Raw genomic sequence first — 17,453 nt, 5'->3', positions numbered from 1 at the left:
TAATTGATATTACCATCTCTATAATCATCTCTGACATCAATATAAGCAAACTCCAAACCGGAACCTTTCTTTGGATCTTCTACGCCTTGTAATTTAGCAATGAGTGTTGTTTTTCCACTTTCATTATCACCTATAAATGAAATGATTTCTTGCTACTATGTACATGTGTAATCTAAATACTTAGTGAACAGCTTTATTATATAACATATATGTCATAAACATTTATATTATTATCATTGAATATGTAAAATTAATTTTAAAAATCTTAAGAAAAGATAATAAACAAATTATACGTCAAATAAAAAATCAAACAAATAGGCAACCATATGTTACAGGCAACATTAAAACAAAATTACATGTATAAACATTATATTTGACACTCATTATAATGCATAACATTTATGCATGACACATACACATATCTTCAGAATCTTGCATTAATTAAGGAAAGTAATTACTCAAACTTACCTAAGACAAGAATATTCTTGTTTGAGGGTAGTTTGTTACTGCTACTATTTTGTACTTCAGCCAAAATAGAGGACCTGTATAAAAGGAGACAATTAAAAATAAAGTAAATTATTAAAAATGACTAATTCTCTGACTTCTAATGTGTGGCACGCAAGACGAACGTCAAAATATTTATACGTTGCAATTGCCTACTGCAATATGTATGCTTTATATTAAAAAAATTTCGAAAGCAAACTTTTTACACATACCATAAGTTGTCTTTATTTTCTGGATCTTCCTTTTTCTTCGATTGAAACCCATTGCTCTGCAACATCATATCAATTGCCGTCGCTGCCATTATCCATTTGACAGAAATGAAATCTGCTATCGATTGTACGCAAACTGCGGGTGCGGCTCGCAATTAACTTCATTCAGAACGGAATCTTAAAAGTTCAAATGTACGTGTAAGCTTATATATGTTCATTTTCTGTACTTTATATTTCATATTTAATTGTTATTCAATATTTTATTTTTGATAATACGTCTTTTAATATATATATGCGTATTATTATAAACATCTAACAACATTTTTCTATTAATATATAAATTACGTACACATTGAAAATTACACTTTACTTATACAAAAAATTTAACGTTAATGGATAGTTGGTCTTACTGTTTATTCCAAATTAAAATTTAATGAATCATGAATGTATAATACACAGGCACATACAATGTATATATGTAGTATATTTAAATATATATGAAATAAAATAATATAAAATTAAGCAAAATAGTCATATCATATCTGATAACAAATTTTTAAATATTTATAACTATACCGTTTTAATATTTTTTCTTTAAGTAAATATATAAGTATTTTATATAATATCTGTATTTCAAAAAACATTTTCTTTTATCATTCATTCTTTTGATTATAATGTTGGTAACACATCAGATAAACCGTTATTTGTTATGTACTTTTTTGATTATATTGTTGGTAACACATGATATAAATCGATATACGTTATAGACTCATGGTATAAGCAAATACGTACTCAGTAAACCCAAGTAAGGCGATAAAGAATTCAATATAAATTAGTATAAAATAAGAAGAAAAGAGGATGATTTTAAATGAATCCGATAGTGAAGATGAATTACCCCCTGGATGGGAAGAAATGACAACTCCTAATGGAAATGTCTACTATGTAAAGTAAATAATAGTATTCGTTATATATTATTATTGTTATTATTATGATATAAATTATAGATATTAATAAAACCTAGTGTTACATCCAGTACTTAAGACTTAATATAAAATTATCTATCTATAATACATCTGTAAAATGTAATTTTGTAAATCTCAATACTATTTTGTTTTTAGTCATTATACAAAGGGCACACAATGGACACACCCTAGAACTGGTCGAACAAAAACTGTTGGGGGAGGTACAATATTACTATATAAATTTTTATATATGTACAATCTAAATTTTTAATTAACCACTTATGTCATAGTACATATTAATTTATAATATTTAAATATTTACATCTATGTACTTTTGATACTTAAATATTTACATCTATGTACTTTTTGAACTTGATGATAAATAATTATGCAGTTATTAACAAGTTTCAAACATTAACTGTTATGAATAAAATTTGATAATGTTATTTATCAATAAGAACTGCCATCTGGATGGGAAAAACGTGTGTCAGAAGATGGTCAAGTCTTATTTGTCGATCATATAAATCGTACAACAACATATACTGACCCTCGGCTTGCATTTGCTACAGAATATAGAGAATCATCACAGCCTATAAGACAACGTTTTGATAGTAGTAGCACAGCATTATCTGTTTTACATGGTCGAGACTTAAGGGGTAAACTTGCCATAGTTACAGGTGCCAATACTGGGATAGGTATATATGTTACATACATTTCATACTATTCAGATCAGTTGTAATCAACAATAATTCTACCTTTATAGACAATTTAGTATGTTATTTTTCTCTACCTAATTATATTTTTTAAGGATTTGAAACAGCTAGATCATTAGCTCTACATGGATGTAAAGTTATCTTAGCTTGTAGAGATCTAGAAAAAGGTGCAGAAGCAATACAAAAAATACAACAAGAAAAAGAAAATGTTATGTGTGAAACATTACATTTGGATTTGTCATCATTATATAGTGTTAAAGAAGCAGCTGATGAATTTAACCAAAAATATAGGTATGCTTAGATGGGTAAAACTATCATTAATAGCAATATATTTTCATAACAAATTTACCATATTTACATTACATCTGTTACATTTTTAGCACTTTAAATATCCTTATTTTAAATGCTGGTGTCTTTGCAATTCCATATGCACTTACAAAAGATGGTTTTGAAACAACATTTCAAGTAAATCATCTTTCTCAATTTTACTTTACTCTTTTATTAAAAGAACCACTACAACGTTGTCATAATTCCAGAGTAGTGATAGTTTCAAGTGAATCACACAGGTATTTAAAACATTTTAATAAATATAATATTGCATATATTATATAATAACAAATATCTTCTTTTTCTGTAATAAAAATTGATATATGATATCTTATTTTTACCAATAGATTTTCAAATTTAAGAAAAGAAGAAGATTTTCATCGATTAACTTTATCTCCTCCTCCATATAAATATTGGTTTATGGAAGCATATAATAATTCAAAACTATGTAATATCTTATTTGCACAAGAATTAGCAAAACGGTGGCCTTCTGTAAATGTCTTTTGTTGTCATCCTGGTAATATGGTTTCTTCTTCATTAAGTCGTTATTCATGGATACTCCGATTAATGTTCATGCTAGTACGACCTTTTACAAAATCGCTGGTAAGATAATCAGTTATTTAAAACAGAATACTTGAGAAAACGTAATTACAATTTTTTTTTTCAAATCACACAGCAACAAGCTGCTAGTACACCAGTTTTCTGCGCAAGTGCACCAGAATTGGAAGGGATAACTGGATGTTATTTCAGTAATTGTTATCGTTGTGATCCATCAAAAACTGCATTAAACCCCGCACTAGCAGAAAGATTATGGTTTGTTAGTGAAAAAATGTTTGTTTCTGCTATAAAAGTTAGGAAATTTCATGAAAAATTTGATTTAAAATGAAAAATATTATTATACAATATTGTTATGAATGAACAGAAAACATGAATTCAAAGAATATTTTAATCAATCAAAAATTTTTAATAGATTTAAAATATTAATAAGAAATTTATATCTATTTTCATCACAAATTCTATATTCAATAAATTTGGTTTTATATCTTTTGTAATTTAATACATTTTTCCTAAATTCTATTTATGGTCGTATATGAAGCTATTTATGTATTGGGTTGCTTGGAAAGTTCCTCCTAATTTTTGAGAAAAATTCAAACGTAGCACATTTAAATATCGATATACATTTATTGAATTATATAGCTGCCATTTTGTTCCACAATCATCCTCCATCTTTCAATCAACTTGAATATTCCATCCTTCCAGAACTTCTTAGGTTTTTCAGCAAAAAACGTTGCAATATGATTTTTCAGGTTGACCAAAGAGTTAAAGTTTTTGCCATTAAGGGAATTTTGTAATGATCTATATAGCTGAAAATCTGAGGGTGCAATGTCTGCTGAATATGGTGAGTGGGGTAGCACATCCCAACCAAGCTTCAACAGCTTTTGTCAAGTAGTCAAAGACATAAGAGGCCGTGCATTGTCCCAATGAGACACCCTTCCGATTAGATAGTTCTGGACGTTTTTGTTCAATTGCTGTCTGTAATTTGTTTACTTGCGATTCATTCCGCTTTTTCTAGGATCTTTTCCACTCAACATTATTATGAATAGTGCATTTTTCATCTCCCGTCACTATTTGCTCTAAAAATGGTGTTTCTCGCTGCGTTTATAGAGTTAATCGCAAATGGAAATGCGATCCATCAAATCTTTTTCTGTTAAATTTTGGGGGGAACCTATACATCAAAACGGTTTATATAGTCAAGCTTCACAAAATGTTCGTGAATAGTAGATTTTGGTATATTTCTGCTAATTCACATGTATAGCGTAGGTTATTCTCGACCAATGTTTTGATCTGATATAACACAGTTCTTTCTGATATAACACCGTTACCATAAACAGCGCTTATCTTGTTTGCTACTTGTGTGACATTTTTGCCCTTCCACATTTAAGAGCATATAAAACTAACAAAAGTTTATATATAATATATTCCAATCAAACCCTTTTCTAAAGATGCCTGAAATATCATCTTTTAGAATATGGACACGTGTCATTTGTTTTAAATTATTCTGATATATTCAAACCTGTTGTAATGTCACCTACCGAAAACAGCACAAACTTTCCAGACAACTCAATACATTAAAAACATATATCTATGTATATTGAGATTGTATTCAACTATTATTTTTTGTTAAATTAAAAAAATGGACATCTTTCGTGAAATGTTTGCAAATTAATTTTAAGGAATTTAGTTGATGTGTAAGAAAAAAGCTTTTTTCCTAAACTTTTAGAAGATTTCATGTTTTCAAATTAAATTAGTATGATATATGTAAAAATAAAAAAATTATACAAACTTTTTTTCAGTAATATTTATTTTATAAAATTTCTAATAAAATTAAAAAATAAAAAGAATATTTTTCCTACTCAAATATTCATGTAAAATTTAAATACGTAACAAAATATTTTATTCAGTAACAAAGAAAAAAAGCTGTGCTCATGTTTTTTCAAACAAATTGGCAATATATGTGAAAACAACAGAAATTCATATACACAAACATATAAAAATGACTCATTAAATACTTCCGATTTTGTACGAAACGTAAAAATTAAAAAATTAAGTAGTGAAATTATACATTATCTTTTGGAATCGTTATGCACAACTACGTACACAGATTTTTAGAATCTACTATTGGAAATATATTTGGCAGAGATATAACTTGCAGAGAACCAATTCATCGATGCGATGATTATCAACCACGTGTGTTAGTAGAATTTGGAAGAACTGGCATAAAAGTATGTATTTAAATAATAATTCCTATAATGCAATTTATTATGACTATTGAAGTATCAATTAACGAATTACAAAATACTTAATTTTTAAGGAAGAAAAAATTCTAAACTCATTGTAGTTTGTATTATATATAACAACATATAACACAGAAAAAAATAAAATTTATACAACATTCCGATTTTCTTTTTTTTAAACTGTTACGAATATTTACAATTGACAGCATAAACAAAGCCTTGAAACATCATGTCAATTTTGTGTAAAGTAATGTAAGTACAAAATGTACAAAGATTTTTGATTTTAGTGATTAAGTCCTACGTCGTTTTTGCATAAATTTTGGTTAAAGTCGAATATAAATTTGGTAAGTATATACACATACACCTTATACATACTGTATACATATTGTACTTTTAAAATATCTATAGAATATTTAAAATTAATATTTTTGCATTTATTTTACTTAAGTTTAAATATAAATATTAAAAATTGATAATATTTATTTATCTTATTTTACTAAGAGCAATATTAGTAATGAATATTTTAAATATTTATTTTTTCAGTAAAAAAGGAGTTTCATTACTTAAATAAATTTTAATTACATTATTCGATGGTAATAAAATTTGAACAGGGTAAATATTTAACAATATGTACATGTGTTTTCATCATTTTTGTTTTTTTTTAAATATTTCATAATTTTGCGTCTTCTGAAAGTAACCTTAGATGTCGCATCCTTCGTCTTTGGCCTGTAGAACTAATTTTCTACAGTGCCAAATTATAATTCGTTCATAATTTTGATAATGCTCGGATATCTTTATAAATTATTTCAAACATTCTAACATAGTTTATAAGGAATTACGTGTTCTTAAGAAAATTATCATTAAATCGCATTTTAAAATGTATCGAATAATGGTAATTATAAACATGACGTTTTCGCTATCGTTTATTTTAATTTTATGATTTCTCTTTCATTTCATTTTACTTTATATTTTCCGTTACATTTGTTAAATTAAATAAATACTAGAATGTAAGGAAATTTTTAATATAGCTTCTTAATTACTATTAAACATTGTTTATTTCTAATAAATGCAAACAGTTTCTCAAAAGTAATTTAAATATTATTACTAATATGGAAAACAGAAATCAAATATATATTTACATGAAGTTGTTCAAGAAATTCTTGATGCCGTGTGGGCTATGTGCTGCAGTACCAGCAATGAAACCTCCAACTTCTCCTGAAGATACTACACCATGTAGTAATGAAACACAAGGAAAGAAATTAATAAAACCATCAGAATTACCCATTTATTCTATCGATGATGGGTATTCTAAGCAGATGCCATGGTAAAGCGCAAGTAATTTCATATTGATAACATTATTTTTATCCCTGTTTCTTAAAGGACTTTTATGAAAATGTGATTTATCTAAAATATAGATTCATTATTTTAAAAAATTTTTTAAGAAGTAAAATCTATAAGAAAACATTGTACTACATTATGAAGATAATCAATCCATTATGATTAATTTTTTATAGCATAGAATATCCTTCTATTGTGGAAGAAAATATTAGAAAAGTACGTCAAACAGTGAGGGAGATAAAAGTTACATTAGACAGGGTTTCCCATGATGTTTCAAGTACCTTTGAAAATCTTAAATGTATGCATTTATGTGTAGTATAAAATTTAGAAATACTTTCATATAATTGGAACGTGCTATGGCATGCAAATCTATTAGTATTAATAAAATGTAATATTATTTCAGTTGCAGTTGATTACCTCCAAGATGAAGCCAATATTATGCCACGAATAGGAGCTGTTGGTATTGGTGGTTTATCAGGATTAATATTCAGTCTCAGAGGAGGCATATTAAAAAGACTGTTTTATACAACTACAGGTGCTAGTATTGTTGGATGTATTTGTTTCCCCAAAGAAGCAAAACAAGCATTAAACACAGTAGAACACTATGGAAATATTAGTTACAATTTCATTTATGGTGGTATGTATATTACTTTATACTTTTATTGCTCTACACAACTGTTAATATGATCTTAAATCTATTTATTTATTTTATGTATTAATCATACAAATGGCAAGCAATATGAACTCTTTCACACATAATACTGTTTATTATTAATACTAAAATGATGTTTCTATTTTAAAATTGAATTTAGGACACTTTTTATATTAAAGTCTTGTTAACAAATTGTTAACAAATTTATTCGTTTGTAAAAAAATACAGAAATGGATATAAAAAAATGTGTTGTAAATGTACCTTATGTAATACATTATGTGTTTATAATACAAAAGTATAGTATAAATTTCAATGCTTCATTAAAAATTTCAGTGAAACCAGGGGATAGTAACAAAAAGGAAATTTCAGTAAATGAATTTCCATTACTGAAAAGTGTGCTTGAATCAGAATATTTTCGTATGATAGCTCGACTTTTTAAAAAAGAAACGAGCGATACAACTGTATCAACCAATACAACTGAAAAAGTGGAGGTAGGATGCAACAACAAAATTATTTTATTGCATCATTCCTCCTGTACCTTACACAATAATAATGTTAATATAGTTTGCCATTGTACAGTACAATGTATTCTATGACATATTTAACTTTAGATGAATATAATCTCCAAAATTGAATATTACAAAAATTTAGAGGAACATGAAATTTATATTAAAGATACTTAATAATAATAGATTTTTCATAACGGTAAAACATTGCATTTTTTAATGTTAAAATTGATTTTTTACAAAAATTTTTGTCTTAGTCTTTGGAAGATCTGAAGGAGATAATTTATCAGAAGCTCATTACGTCTCATTTCATCACAATAAAGGAGATTCAAATTCTCATGAATTAGTAACAGTAAAAGAAACTTCTCCCATAAAAGTACAAAATTCAAAGAAATCAAAATCTCTGATTAAGTAGATGTATAATCACATAGGTACTCTGCCTATTGTCATCCTTATTTACTTTTATAAATATTTCCTTTACCTGATTAAATAAACATTTCCTTTTAACACCAGACATTCAATAATTCACATTCAAACGTTATGTTAAGATGTAATTATTATTTTTTTGTATTTTAGCTAAATACAAAGAAGTGAAGAATTCAGAGAAGAAAGAGTAATGAATTAGCAACATTAGTTAATGAATATTTAATAATTCAATATAATATAAAAATTATGTAAAGTTTTAATATCTGTAAATAAAAATCATGAGAAGTAATTTCAATTCGTTATTAAATAATCCAATACATGACTATAAAAGATTATGATTTGTTTCAATTGTTTGTTACATTATCTATTTGTTATTCTAAAGTTATTAGACTAAAAGTAATAAATACTTAATATTGACTATTTATATGTAGAAGCACAGTAAAATTTTTTAAATTGTTGACATTTTTTTTTTGTTTTCAATTTCAAATAATTTCATAAAAAGATTCAAATGTAAATATATTTGAAATATATAGTGCACGTTGGCTTGGGTAAGTAGAATCAAAACCAAATTTTTCGGCTCCTAGGTAAAATTTTTCAGCTTATGAGTACATAAATGAAATTTTGCAACCTAAAGAATTAAGTGAAATTAGTTTTATTTAAACAGTTTTCCTAGTTTCAAAATTAGAAGAAAATTTAAAAAATCATTCAGTTAGCGGGTCATGAAACACTACAACCACCTAGCAGTAAAACGGTAGAACTAATCTCTTTGAAACGAAATTAAGAAATAAAATTTCTTAATCCGCAAGGCGAGTTCTTAAACTCTTCAGGAATTAAATTAAAACTTTAATGGCGTCATCTACCAGTTAAAAATTTCATTTCTTGTTAGTTATTGACTTACCAGGTAGATGGTACCACCATATCCAAAATACGGCTCCGCGTTTTTTGTACATTGTAACAATAACCACGTGCTATACTGAAGTTTTTAATCATAATACATTATTACACATATTTTCATTGAAATATAATCTGAACTACAAAAATAACAATTGTATTTTATATTTTGTATATTTAATTTAAAAAGGAAAAACAAAAATGAGTGTTAACAAAGCAAAATTATCAAAAAGTATTTTAGAAATGAAAGTAAGTTAACAAAATTGTATAAAATTGTGTATAAAATTTTATATTTTAATGAATATTATTTATTTATTAGTTTATGAAACGGACGAAAGAAAAAGTAGAGAAACAGCAATTTCATGAAGAAGGTGAAGAATATTTTGGGAATGAACTGACGAAACGTATGAAGAAAGATTCGTAAGTTTTTGCAATTCTTAAACGAATATTTTAACAAGTTTAAACTTAACACATAAGTATTTGGATATCTCATTATTTTTTTAATAATTATAATTTGTCAATTAATGTGTAAAATAAAATATTTATATCACTTAGTAACTGCACAGTAACAACTAACAATTATTATAATAAACGTAATTTTTACATGACAAAATAAAGCAATATGTACATCTATAATCACAATCTATTTTGAATAAAACGAATATGTATTTCATAAAAAGATTAAAATTATCTGTTTACTTTTTATTTAAGAGAAAGATTTATCATTGAACCTAGTTATATCTTCTGTGAGAAGTTAATCGATGGCAGAGTAAGTTTTCAAGGAATGAATCCTGAAATAGAAAAATTCATGGAAGAGGAACGAAACGATGAACATACGGAGATGGAAGAAAAACAAGAAGTAGATATTTCAGATGAGCAATTGGCAAAAAATTGGAAAAATTATAGGAAACTGACAAAGATTGAACATAAATATGAAAAATTATTAAAAAAACATAAGGATTATGAACTATCACCAAAAAAACCAAAGTTTTTGAAACCACAATATTAATATTTGATAAGAATGATTTACATTTGTATATATATTAATTTTAATAGAAATTTTTATGTAAATATTACTTGCTGAATTGAATACCAGTTTCTAAGGTAATTGTATAATAATATGTAATATATATATATACATATAAAATATTTACACATTTTATGTAGATTATAATAAACTTTTTATTACTAAGATTTATAAAATATTACTGAAATAATTATTTGCATAACTGATATTAAAAAATATTTAAACGTAATTTAGCTAAATATATGTTTATGTAGACATGCTATAAAAAATACTTTGTAATTTCGTATAATATAGTTATATACGTATATATTTTATTAAATTCCAGTATTAAATTATAGATTTTAATTATTTTTATCATCAATTAAATCATCATATTGATCAAGCAAACTTCCAAAAATTTCTATGGATACATTATCTGTATAGCTTTTTTCTTGTCCTTTTTTCCAAAGCAAATCGAAGATGTTATTGGGGAATCGGATTCCAATAGTTTCAAAAATATTTTTTATTTCTTCCTTATTTCGAAGCTATTATTTGAAATATAATTAACAAGACATGTATATTTATATTATAAAATTAAAATTTTTTCAAATACTATATAAATTATTTTCAAACATACTCTAGATAGATCTGTTGGGATAAGACCATGTTTTGTAAAAATATTTGGAAGTATAAGACTGTAAGCAGTACATCTATCCAAATCTACATAAGAAATTCCTGCTGCTGGAATATCTGTAAAAATAATGATATTGTTGTCATGATGATTTAATGTTTATAATATTTTTAATATTATTTTATTTACATTTGAAATACATATTTTTTAACTTAAAGAATTAATATAACAATTTATTGAAGAAGGCAAAAATAAAAATACATCTTTCTGAAGAATGTTATTTTTATGTTTTTCAAAAATGAAATTTTGTCTATCTTTATATATATTTATTATTATTTATTTATTATATATTTTTATTTCATCTAAAATATATAAAGAACATACTACTAACTTGTAATATCTATGCTTTCTATATTTCCTATTGTAGTATTGTATGTAGTACTGTAATGTTGACATTCTGAAGGAATTTCTGAAAAAATGATGCAATATTAGACATTAATGTTAAATATTATAATTTAGAAAAATGATATGTTATTAAAAAAGTATTCTAATATGTGTATTTTAACATATTATTTATGTATATACCATGTAAAAATTAAAATTTATGAAACAAATGGAAGAATTAATTCTAAAAAATACATTACTTTCTATCTTTGGTAATGTAGGAAAGTCATATTTCCAGTTTAAGAGATTTAATAACTCTTCATACTTTACATTCTCTTCCTTACGTATTTGAAGAAGATCTAATATAGGTGTTAGAAATGTCTTATTTATATATATTTTATATTTAGCTAAGATAGAAAAGACTTTATCTTCTGATAAAATGTTTGTATAATCCTATGAACATATATAAAATCACTTTAATTAACTTGTCTTCAAGTTTTATACAGATAGCAAAATGAAATAAGATTAATGTAATACTTTATCAAGGGATAATAAATCTTCATAAATATCTAAAAATGGAATTTCTGGAACATGCTTCTTCAATTTCAGACGTAAACTATTTATATATTGTAAATAGCCCTGTTGCACTACCACTTCATTATTTATAGGACAATCACTTAAAATATTTAACATTTCAGATATTCCTTTTTTTTCATATACTTTATCATCTATTATATTCATGATATCTCTAAAATATTCAAATAATTGGAACATTAAAAATGAAGAACTATTATCTACTTTTTTCTAAAATTAACGTGATGTTTCTTTCATTTAACATAAAGATGTTAGTCATAATTTATATTACTTTTGTCTTAAATAAAAATTTCGTTTCTTCTACTTTTTCTTATCATAATTATAATATGATTTTCCAGTAATAACATAATTAATAGCTTTACTATATCTAGTTACAATGATATTTATTCCTACCATTGTAACTAGTGAAGCTATTACTCTTACTTTACTTCACCAATACGAGAATGTGAATGATCTGGATCTGCAATCCATGTTAAGAGTCTTTTTAGTCGTTCACCTTTGGTATTAGCATTCCATAATTTTCCAAAACAAGAATTTTGATCAAATGGTTTCTTATATCTGAAAATTTAATTTAAAGTTATGTAGTATGTAAGTTAATAATTGCCATTTGGCAGATTTCATTATTTCATACTGTCTTTTAATTTGTTCTGCAGGTAAATAACTGTTATGACTTTTTTTATACATTTCAAAAATATTCTGTTCTGGAATATCACTTTCTATTATTTCTTGTTTAAGAAGTTCACCCATAGTTTCTCCTAATTAGTAAAAAATATTTTATGAAAATATTTCATAAACTTTATTCAATTACAAAAATTGGCAAATAATCAAAATTGTATATATTATATTGCAGTTATATTTTTTTATTATAAATATACTAATTGGTGATATTTTATACCAGACTTAAGCTTTTTTCCAAAAGTTACTTCCAGTGGTTTCATACCCACTGGTAGATTTGAAATTTGGTAACGTGTTTTACCAACTTCTTTATTCCAATAACTGTTCATAACAGTATTTCTTAATTCAGAAATAATTGTTTGAAATGATGTCTCTTCATCTGGTTGTAAACATTCTTTCACCTTGAATTATTTGTAAAATACATTAAACATTACTTTTATATTTACTACACAACGATGTTTTTTACTATTATTAATTAATCAAACTTTATTTATAAGAAGAAGTTACAAATATTAAAAACTTAATTCTGGAAATTATATAATTATATATAATAAATTATAATAAACATAAATTATGATAAAAAAGATTTTGTTATAGTAGATTTCAGTCTTACATCAATTATTCGTTTCGAATTATGTATATTGCTCATGATCGGTGGTAACTTTTGTGTATGCCTTTCATTATGAACAAATATATTTCTCAAAGCTTCAACTTTATCTTCTAAAGAATATTCTGTAAAACATTCTTTAATGCTAGATGTTGAGGTTTTCTATAAATAACAAATCATAAGATACATATGTACATAAACATTTAGTAAAACAATATTCTGTTATTTTATTTTTAAAATAACGCACTAATGTTTTATAAATTTACCACGTAAAAAATAATTGACTGTGAAAACATTTTTTAATCTCGAATCTGTATTTTATCAATTTTACATTCATGCTTCTAAGCCTATATCGAAAAAAATATGTGCCTAAAAAATAGTTAAAATTTACTAATAAAACACAATCTTACGAAGCTTTTGCTGTAAGCATTTTCATCTTCATGGACTAAACCCAAAAGCTGATTTCTTGAATTTATAGTACTTTTACATTTTTCCATCTTAAAATAAAATATTAAGTAAGTAAAAGAAACATGAAGTACAATATTATCAATTGCAGTTGAACTATCAAATTTTCTTAATCAATATCTATGTAGAAGCAAATTTAACAAAAGAAATAAAATATAAAAGTTGTACTATACATTATCATTTTTTTTATATTTCATTTTTAATTTGCTCCTTTAGAAATAAAAAGAAATAATCAAAATATATACATAATTAAAATTTAATTTCATATCTATCAATATTATTTCTGTATATAAAATGTTCTGCTCATTTCTGGTATTTAAGACGGAAATAATTAAAATTATTATTTCATCATTTAATGTCATTTAAACATAATTTTTATTTATTACATAACAATTACTTAATGTTAATAACTTTTCGTGAGATGTTAAAATAAATATGATTACGATTTTAATCTTTTTTCAAATTATTTCATTGCGATAAGTATGTCAAATTTTAATGCCATAATTCTAATATCGTTTTATTTATTACATTTCAGTAATACGTGTCTCTTTCTTATAATGCTGAATTTTAATTACTAAATTTTATACATATTGAAATTTCACAATCGATTAGAATTGATTTTTGACGAACTTAGCATTTGATTGATGTCGTATACTGTCATTGTATAGTGTAAATCTACTGTACGTTTATATTATTGTAGCAACGAGCAGACAAATTATAATAATACATAATATAATAAGTGTAGACATATGTAATAATAATGACAGCAGCTAAGCAAAATATAAAACGATCTAAATGGGCTTTGGATTTCGCTCACAAGTTGGTAACTTTATCATTCAAGTTATATTTTCAATGTACAATGTAGTTTGTTTTAATATGATCACTTCCTGAAATCATTTTTTAACTTATATACTTCTATATGATCTATATAATCTCGTAAATTAAACTGTAAAAAATAAATATGTTGATGAAAATTGTGGTTTTTCCAATAGTTTTAGATAATTAAATGATTTAAAAATGTAGAGGTTAGAATACAGTACTTTATTTAGTACACTCTCATTGTACTAATATCGTCTTATTAAACAATTCAAGCATTAGAATATTTATTATAGATATTAATCAAAATGAATGTTAACAATGATGATTTTCATTATATATATTTATTGTCTATTTTACATTAATGTAGATATGTTTTGTATTTGTCAGAGAATTAATTTTTGAACAGAATGATGTGACTGAATATGGGTTTTTCATAAATAAACATGGGTTTTCAGGAATAAACAAGAAAAAAATGTGGATATTGCTTCACCACCAGGTTATACGCCTGCTGTTGCTTTATTTCATGCTGTCGATTCAATTAGAGAATCTGATTCCAATCACTTGATAATTAAGAAATCATGGGATTTAGCCCTAGGTCCTCTTAAACAAGTTCCGATGAATTTATTTATAATGTACATGGCGGGTAATTCCATATCAATATTTCCTATTATGATGGTTGGTATGTTAATAATTAGACCAGTGAAAGCATTATTTACTCTTCAACAAAGTAAGTATATCAAGTTATGTTTACATACATATATTTTATAATAAATAAAAAATTAGTATCATATACATTCAAATATATATAATACATGCTAAACCTATTAATTTTAACAAAAATTAATCTGAAGTGCCTAAACAAAAATATCTATATAGAACTGAAATATTCTACACGTTTAAATGCTTCATATAGAGCAACCATAATTTAATTAAAATAAATGTAATCAAGTAAATTAAAATAAATTGTTACAAGCAGTTATGCTCATCATAAAAATAATTGTTTTTAGCATTTAAAGTAATAGAAGGAACTCATGCTTTTGGACAGAAGTTTGTGTACTTTCTGGGACAATTGGTAAATATTGCGTTAGCATTATACAAATGTCAATCGATGGGATTACTTCCAACACATGCATCCGATTGGTTAGCATTTGTAGAACCACAAGCACGGTTAGAATATTCTAGTGGTGGATTTATATATGTATGACGTAAGATATAATTATTTAAAGATGTAATATGTACATTTAAAGTAAATAATTGCTGTAAATTTAGATACATTTTACTTTATATGTGAATTATAAATTCACTCATTACATAAAATGTTTTATTAAAATCAAACCAAATCAAATTGTGTTACATGTTTATATATATAAACATATATGTACAATAAACTGGATTAAAACGTATTCCACAAATGTAATAGTATTATTAGATAAATCATTATTAATTATTTTTTTTTATATTCATCTGTAATTTCCTTTATTCGTTCTATTATCTTACTAGGCTCATCTATACGAGGTATCTGTAATAAATCAACATTTATATTTATTAAATATAAATTTTACTATACGATGGAAAAGGATACATTAAATTATATTAAGTTAAAGTATATTAAGAAATGACAATTTTAAAACATACCTCATAGTTTTGACTTATATATATACCAGCATAAATCCCAATGCTTAAGGTTATCTAAAAAAGATATTAGTGTACATATTTCTATTCAATAATACCACTATTTGCAAAATAGACATTTAGATGTACCAAAAATTTAAACATTTTCAATTGATTATTGCTTTTTACTTTTTAGTTAACTTTTAAAATCAAAATAAGCTTTATATGAAGACGAAGTTTCTTTCTTTCTTCAAGGTGCTCTTATTAACGTTTTGTACAATAGTGCGATTTATGCAGAATCACTCATTTACAATAAAATTCTTATGCTTTGATTACGTTTATATTTACTGTGGGTAACAACAGGTTATCTACAATAGTTAAAAGTTTATACTCTTGTCTAGTAATTAATTTTTATAACACTTTTTATATTAAGTTTTTTTAAAATTTTTTTCAAATCAAACGGCTTTGCTGAAATTCCTCAAATCTATGTAGTTAAATATAATGTATATTGTAAAAGCAACACTTTCGTTGCATTGCACGGTATATATACATATTTATATACGTATATATATATATATGTTGTACTTCCCTCTTGATCGATACCGCAAGCGGGAATATTTGAATTACTGTAATAATTGACTATTGTTTTCGAAACATTGATGTTTTAATTAGTTAAACTGTTGTAACAATTATATATAATATATTTGTATTATAAGTTATTTAGATTATTTAGATTAAATAAATGACAACAAATGTAAAATACATATATTTTTATTACAATATATACATATAGTATGTACTTCGAAAATATTAATAGTATTATACTCACTTAAAAATTTTATATATTAACTAGAAATATATTGTGCTAAAATAAAAGATGTCTATTTCTTGTAATTCATAGTGAAGATATATGTAATTGAAAGTTAAATTAAGTTATATTATTTTGAAGTTGTTATAAATATATTATTGAAGTGTTAGGTGTATCTACGTAGTTTGAGAGTAAAAAAAATGTAGAATGGTTGTAAGATATTCACTTTGTTTCATGAATGAATAACATCTTATTAACACTTACAATTAGGCAGGAACACATTAATGTACCGGAAATAATTGTAAGAGAAAGCAGGACAGATCTAAGATTTCAAATATAATATGTACATGTATATACACACCGTCTTATGTGGGTCCAGGTAGATATCTAGGTCATTTTTTATATTTTTTAATTTTAACCGATGTAGTAGTAACAATTCCTTAGAAATTTAATGTTTATTTTGGTAGAAGTGTTTTATCTAATAAATACAAATCGTAATGTGGCAGATAATAACCCAAAGCACATTGCCC

General features: G+C 24.8%; 6 protein-coding genes across 14 annotated transcripts in view; 4 read left to right on the top strand and 2 right to left on the bottom strand.

Annotated features, from left to right (window-relative positions):
• Window positions 1-17,453, bottom strand: part of LOC126864725 (cytoplasmic dynein 1 light intermediate chain 2) — a 34,887-nt gene that overhangs the window by 3,831 nt on the left and 13,603 nt on the right. For all 3 annotated transcript variants that reach the window (XM_050616341.1, XM_050616342.1, XM_050616343.1), the window contains 3 exons: window positions 717-890; window positions 469-542; window positions 14-130 (listed from right to left, as the gene is read on the bottom strand). In XM_050616341.1, the coding sequence (XP_050472298.1) occupies window positions 14-130; window positions 469-542; window positions 717-805 (280 nt within the window). In that variant the 5' untranslated portion in view covers window positions 806-890. Of the gene's footprint in view, window positions 1-13; window positions 131-468; window positions 543-716; window positions 891-17,453 lie in introns of those variants that run through there.
• Window positions 1,448-3,762, top strand: LOC126864727 (WW domain-containing oxidoreductase). 4 transcript variants are annotated; one of them, XM_050616350.1, is made up of 7 exons: window positions 1,448-1,660; window positions 1,832-1,896; window positions 2,245-2,370; window positions 2,484-2,679; window positions 2,769-2,954; window positions 3,063-3,318; window positions 3,392-3,762. In XM_050616350.1, the coding sequence occupies exons 1-7, from the start codon at window positions 1,572-1,574 to the stop codon at window positions 3,599-3,601; spliced, it is 1,128 nt and encodes a 375-aa protein (XP_050472307.1). In that variant the 5' UTR covers window positions 1,448-1,571; the 3' UTR covers window positions 3,602-3,762. The 4 variants fall into 4 exon arrangements, with proteins under 4 accessions (XP_050472307.1, XP_050472304.1, XP_050472308.1 ...); XM_050616347.1 differs by having other exon boundaries at window positions 1,449-1,660; window positions 2,134-2,370; XM_050616351.1 differs by having other exon boundaries at window positions 1,460-1,655.
• LOC126864732 (MICOS complex subunit MIC27) lies at window positions 6,205-8,721 on the top strand. 2 transcript variants are annotated; one of them, XM_050616358.1, is made up of 6 exons: window positions 6,205-6,402; window positions 6,656-6,834; window positions 7,025-7,146; window positions 7,252-7,485; window positions 7,834-7,991; window positions 8,583-8,721. In XM_050616358.1, the coding sequence occupies exons 1-6, from the start codon at window positions 6,388-6,390 to the stop codon at window positions 8,598-8,600; spliced, it is 726 nt and encodes a 241-aa protein (XP_050472315.1). In that variant the 5' UTR covers window positions 6,205-6,387; the 3' UTR covers window positions 8,601-8,721. The 2 variants fall into 2 exon arrangements, with proteins under 2 accessions (XP_050472315.1, XP_050472316.1); XM_050616359.1 differs by having other exon boundaries at window positions 6,631-6,834.
• On the top strand, window positions 9,319-11,235 carry LOC126864734 (M-phase phosphoprotein 6). The gene is made up of 4 exons (XM_050616362.1): window positions 9,319-9,572; window positions 9,643-9,743; window positions 10,035-10,427; window positions 10,972-11,235. The coding sequence occupies exons 1-3, from the start codon at window positions 9,525-9,527 to the stop codon at window positions 10,330-10,332; spliced, it is 447 nt and encodes a 148-aa protein (XP_050472319.1). The 5' UTR covers window positions 9,319-9,524; the 3' UTR covers window positions 10,333-10,427; window positions 10,972-11,235.
• LOC126864724 (EF-hand domain-containing family member B-like) lies at window positions 10,434-14,352 on the bottom strand. 3 transcript variants are annotated; one of them, XM_050616337.1, is made up of 11 exons: window positions 14,214-14,352; window positions 13,631-13,717; window positions 13,227-13,382; window positions 12,834-13,014; window positions 12,570-12,693; window positions 12,362-12,496; window positions 11,882-12,092; window positions 11,605-11,797; window positions 11,352-11,429; window positions 10,967-11,079; window positions 10,434-10,874 (listed from the first exon to the last, which is right to left on the bottom strand). In XM_050616337.1, the coding sequence occupies exons 2-11, from the start codon at window positions 13,715-13,717 to the stop codon at window positions 10,692-10,694; spliced, it is 1,461 nt and encodes a 486-aa protein (XP_050472294.1). In that variant the 5' UTR covers window positions 14,214-14,352; the 3' UTR covers window positions 10,434-10,691. The 3 variants fall into 3 exon arrangements, with proteins under 3 accessions (XP_050472294.1, XP_050472296.1, XP_050472297.1); XM_050616339.1 differs by lacking the exons at window positions 13,631-13,717; window positions 14,214-14,352 and adding an exon at window positions 13,487-13,630; XM_050616340.1 differs by lacking the exons at window positions 13,631-13,717; window positions 14,214-14,352 and adding an exon at window positions 13,468-13,624.
• On the top strand, window positions 14,310-15,907 carry LOC126864733 (ER membrane protein complex subunit 4). The gene is made up of 3 exons (XM_050616360.1): window positions 14,310-14,504; window positions 14,960-15,231; window positions 15,512-15,907. The coding sequence occupies exons 1-3, from the start codon at window positions 14,446-14,448 to the stop codon at window positions 15,706-15,708; spliced, it is 528 nt and encodes a 175-aa protein (XP_050472317.1). The 5' UTR covers window positions 14,310-14,445; the 3' UTR covers window positions 15,709-15,907.

Source organism: Bombus huntii, chromosome 4 (assembly GCF_024542735.1).
Source record: "Bombus huntii isolate Logan2020A chromosome 4, iyBomHunt1.1, whole genome shotgun sequence".
Classification (NCBI taxonomy): Eukaryota; Metazoa; Arthropoda; class Insecta; order Hymenoptera; family Apidae; genus Bombus; species Bombus huntii.
This window is presented reverse-complemented; position numbering and strand designations above follow the sequence as displayed.

Coding starts and splice junctions, on each gene's coding strand:
- LOC126864727 (XM_050616347.1), top strand. CDS start 1,572: ATGATTTTAAATGAATCCGATAGTGAAGATGAATTACCCCCTGGATGG. Junction 1,897..2,133: donor AACAAAAACTGTTGGGGGAG/GTACAATATTAC, acceptor TTTATCAATAAG/AACTGCCATCTGGATGGGAA. Junction 2,371..2,483: donor AGGTGCCAATACTGGGATAG/GTATATATGTTA, acceptor ATATTTTTTAAG/GATTTGAAACAGCTAGATCA.
- LOC126864732 (XM_050616358.1), top strand. Junction 6,835..7,024: donor TATTCTAAGCAGATGCCATG/GTAAAGCGCAAG, acceptor AATTTTTTATAG/CATAGAATATCCTTCTATTG. Junction 7,147..7,251: donor TACCTTTGAAAATCTTAAAT/GTATGCATTTAT, acceptor ATATTATTTCAG/TTGCAGTTGATTACCTCCAA.
- LOC126864734 (XM_050616362.1), top strand. CDS start 9,525: ATGAGTGTTAACAAAGCAAAATTATCAAAAAGTATTTTAGAAATGAAA. Junction 9,573..9,642: donor AAAGTATTTTAGAAATGAAA/GTAAGTTAACAA, acceptor TTTATTTATTAG/TTTATGAAACGGACGAAAGA. Junction 9,744..10,034: donor AAACGTATGAAGAAAGATTC/GTAAGTTTTTGC, acceptor TTTTTATTTAAG/AGAAAGATTTATCATTGAAC.
- LOC126864724 (XM_050616337.1), bottom strand. CDS start 13,717: ATGGAAAAATGTAAAAGTACTATAAATTCAAGAAATCAGCTTTTGGGT. Junction 12,497..12,569: donor GCAGAACAAATTAAAAGACA/GTATGAAATAAT, acceptor TTAAATTTTCAG/ATATAAGAAACCATTTGATC. Junction 11,430..11,604: donor TACATTACCAAAGATAGAAA/GTAATGTATTTT, acceptor TCATTTTTTCAG/AAATTCCTTCAGAATGTCAA.
- LOC126864733 (XM_050616360.1), top strand. CDS start 14,446: ATGACAGCAGCTAAGCAAAATATAAAACGATCTAAATGGGCTTTGGAT. Junction 14,505..14,959: donor GCTTTGGATTTCGCTCACAA/GTTGGTAACTTT, acceptor ATGGGTTTTCAG/GAATAAACAAGAAAAAAATG. Junction 15,232..15,511: donor ATTATTTACTCTTCAACAAA/GTAAGTATATCA, acceptor AATTGTTTTTAG/CATTTAAAGTAATAGAAGGA.